Source organism: Chenopodium album, chromosome 14 (assembly GCF_948465745.1).
Source record: "Chenopodium album chromosome 14, dcCheAlbu1.1, whole genome shotgun sequence".
Taxonomy (NCBI): domain Eukaryota; kingdom Viridiplantae; phylum Streptophyta; class Magnoliopsida; order Caryophyllales; family Amaranthaceae; genus Chenopodium; species Chenopodium album.
Genome location: NC_137847.1, coordinates 4,751,630 through 4,755,750, shown reverse-complemented (window position 1 = coordinate 4,755,750; position 4,121 = coordinate 4,751,630). Strand labels below are relative to the sequence as shown.

General features: G+C 33.9%; 1 protein-coding gene across 1 annotated transcript; it reads left to right on the top strand.

Moving 5' to 3' along the window:
* The first annotated feature begins 244 nt into the window (after positions 1-244).
* LOC145578659 (scopoletin glucosyltransferase-like) lies at positions 245-2,038 on the top strand. The gene has a single exon (XM_081635955.1). The coding sequence runs from the start codon at positions 505-507 to the stop codon at positions 1,942-1,944; it is 1,440 nt and encodes a 479-aa protein (XP_081492081.1). The 5' UTR covers positions 245-504; the 3' UTR covers positions 1,945-2,038.
* Positions 2,039-4,121: the final 2,083 nt, after the last annotated feature.

Here is a 4,121-nt window from a genome sequence, read left to right as displayed (position 1 = left end):
GGAATCTGCCTGATTGTTTCTCGAGAAAATGAGGAGGAGAGAGAGGGGGGAGAGAAAATAATAAATAAAAAAAAAATTGTGGCTGGCCGCATGGTGTGGCCAGCCACATATGAAACTTTGAGTAAATTGTTTCCGTTAAGCAAAAAAAGTTATTCTTTTACTCTTTTGTGATTGGTAGACAATAGATCTATACAAAATGATAAAGATCACAACATGGCAAAAAATAAATGTCACAATCTTATGTAATGGATTATGTGTCTAGTTTTGGAAATAAGGTGTCAATAATGAATATAAGGATTCATAACATAAGTAAAACATTTGAAAACGTATAAAGCAAAAAAAATTACCATAAGCCATCACAGCAGTAAAATATTGGAAATGAGTCACTTTTTATAAGGCACAAAGGAATAAGTAATACGTACAATTTTTTTTTTTAAAGCATCACCCTATATATTATATCTATGAATCATATCAAAAATTCACAATAGAAATAAAAAACTCATCATGTCTTCAATGAGTAGTGTTGAACCACAAAATTTTCATGTAATCTTTTTCCCAATGATTGGCCACGGTCATATGATCCCAATGTTAGACATTGCAAAGCTATTTTCCAGCCATCAAGTCAAGACCACCATAGTCACCACCCCTCGCAACGCACCAACTTTTACAAAGCCACTAGAGAGCTATAGAAACGTCGGCCCGAAAATCGATATAGAGATCATCCGGTTTCCCTCCAAGGAGACTGGACTTCCTGAGGGAGTAGAGAATTTCGAGTACGCAACTTCCCCGGAACTCGTGGCGAAACTGTGGAAGGCAACCTTGTTACTTCAAAAACCGCTCAAGGAAGTGTTAGAAAAATACAAGCCTAATTGCTTGATTGCGGACAAGCTATTCCCATTTGCAACCGAAGTTGCAGCCGAATTTAATATACCAAGGTTAGTGTTTCACGGGACAGGCTTCTTTTCGCTATGTGCATTAGACGCTATAACGAAATTCGAGCCGCATAAATGGGTTTTATCTGATGAGGAAGAGTTTGTTATCCCGCACCTTCCACATGAAATAAAATTGACAAGATTGAAATTGCCTCAACATATTCGAGAAAATGATAATAATGATGAATTGGTGGAATTTCTTAAAAGTGCTGTTGAATCAGAGGCAACAAGTTATGGGGTTGTAGTGAATAGCTTTTGTGAGCTAGAACAAGATTATGCTGATCATTATAGGAAGATTATGGGTAGAAGGGCATGGCATATTGGTCCGGTTTCGCTATGTAATAAAGAAAATGAAGCTAAATTTTATAGGGGAAAGGGTTCTTCAATTGATGAACATGAGTGCTTAAGATGGCTTGATTCTAAGAGGGAAAGTTCGGTTGTGTACGTGTGTTTTGGCACTTTGTCCATGTTTTCGACGTCTCAGCTTCGTGAGATAGCAATGGGACTAGAGGCCTCGGGGCAGGAATTCATATGGGTGGTGAAAGGGAGCAAGGATAATGAAACGGAAGATGAGTGGCTGCCTAAGAAAGGACTAATTATAAGGGGTTGGGCGCCACAAGTGTTAATACTAGATCACAAGTCGATAGGAGGATTCGTGACTCATTGTGGATGGAATTCGATTCTTGAAGGAGTGTCTTGTGGGATTCCTATGGTCACTTGGCCTATATTTTCGGAGCAATTTTACAATGAGAAATTGGTAACAGAGATTTTGAGGATTGGGGTTGGTGTAGGGGCAAAGGAATGGAGTAGAACCGTGGATGACGCGAATGTAAAATCGGAAGATATTAATGAGGCCATAAGAAGAGTAATGGTTGGTGATGAAGCTTTAGAGATGAGAAGCAAGGCTAAGAAGCTAAAAGAAAAGGCAAGGTTGGCTATAGATGTTGGAGGTTCATCTTACTCTGACTTGAGTTCCTTGATACAACAACTACGCTCTTATCACTTGGCCTAATAACATTTTTTGACTTTAAGTAACGAAATGTAATCTGGCTGCATATTACATTGCATTTTTGCCTATTTGAAATTCTTGTGTGATTGTGTGAGTGTTTGTGTGTGGTTTGAGTTTACATGCTCGCATGTGCGTGCCTGCTTGCTTGTATGTTCGTCTTACACTTTGTAATAATACTTTTATTAGTTGTTGCAACCGTTGTTACTTTGTTGCTATGTATTACCTCCGTTTTTTTTTAGTTGATACGTTATGACTTTAAAACTATTCACACACTACCCTTAATCGTGTTTTGTGCTTTATACGTAATGCAAAATATAGTCATGTGGAATCTTGTTAGATTCTTCACGATATATATTTTCAAAATATCAAATTTTCATAATTTTTGTTTATCGGTAACTAAAGATATGAATGGTTGAAGTTGTGCATTGACAAACGTGACTAAAGAAACGTGTCAACTAAAAAGAAACGGATGAAGTATTTTTTTGTCTTAATCATACTTTGTTCACACGAGCGGAGGCAGATCCAAGAATTAGTGAAAATTACATAGTACATCAGGGTGTACCATGCTCGTGATACACTTGATGTTAAACAATGTGCTTTATATATTAAAATCCCAGTATTTTATTTTCCAACTTACAAGGTTTTTTTTTTTTACAAAAAAAAAAAATAGTAATTAACAGCTCAATGAGCTAAAAGAAATGAGCAGGAGCGATTGAGTACATCAGGGTGAACTATGTATATCGTTTGGTTGCAAACAATAAAAAAAGACCTAATTGAAAATTCTTATGAATTAGAAAATAAAGGGTTTGTTTAGTTCACCATAAAAAGTGAAAAATGCAAATTTATGAAAATTTCAAATCCTCACAAAACATCATAATTGAATTATCAAGGTGGAAGCCCCACTATCTCAAAATGACAAATAGGTAAATATAAGGAACTTTATGAATCTTTATAATTTTTAATGTACTATTTTTTTGGGTTTGGTCTTCTTCTTCAACAAATAATCTGCTCCATTGTCATTCCCCTCCATTTTCATCTCTTTCTTGATCCTTCTTCCCAATAATATTGTTTTATCTAATAACCCTAATAATTCCGACAGCTTTGCCGCCAAATCAAACGAAAACTCAAAGAAAAATAGAGAAATTAAGGATATGGCTAACCCAAAGGGTATGAGTGTTAATTTCCTCCATTTAAGCCGATTGTCGAGTTCCATTTCGCCGTTGAAGCTCTTCGTTCCTCCATTGATGCTGTTCTAATTTTCGTTCGTTCGTTCCTCCATTGATGAAGTTCTGATTTTGCTTGAATACAAGTTTTACAATTTTAATCCCATCTTACTAGCTAAAATGACAAATATACCCCTTTGAGATACATGAGACATACATGAATTTTGTCATTACTAAGCCCCCATTGGTAATTCACAATTCTCATGATTTATATAAGACTTCATAGTAACCAAGCAAGTTTAGCCATTTTCCTAAGAATTTGATGTGGGAATTTAATTCCAATGAAATACAAATGCCTATAAGAATTTAATTCATACACCAACCAAAGTACCAAACAATACCAAATAATTTTACATTTTAACGTTTATGCTTGTTGATTTATAATTTCAATTCTTTGTATTTTTAATTATAGATATATAAAAATTATAATAATGTAATATTATAAAATTATAAGTCGAGACAAATCTAACAACATATCACATGATTATATTTTGCCCACTATATAAATCAGTTAGAGTAATCGTCAAATGTGACTATATAAACATTGCCATTTTCAAAACGGTATAAAGTTCATCTACCATATAGACAATACAAAACTGAAATTAAAGTTTTGAGGCACTAATCAAAAGTATAAAGCTAGTCAAGCAAGAATTGGATGCACCATTTATTAATGGTAAATATGCATGTTTTCCGCAACATATATATAATCACTAATAAGAGATGTATGGAGTATATGGAATATCAAATCACTTAATTCGAACTATAAAATATTAGCTCCATTACATTTTAAAAAAAATTATTAATTTTTTTATATATATATATATATATTTTTTTTATTATTTTTTTTTTTTTTTGATAATGTTAGCTCCATTACTTCCAAATATTCGCTTTTACTTTATTTTATCTTGTGCGTTTTATCAAGGGGGTAGGGGGAATTCCTTTCAAACAAAAAGCACC

Excerpts from the sequence above, each read along its gene's own strand:
- LOC145578659 (XM_081635955.1), top strand. The coding sequence starts at position 505 with ATGTCTTCAATGAGTAGTGTTGAACCACAAAATTTTCATGTAATCTTT.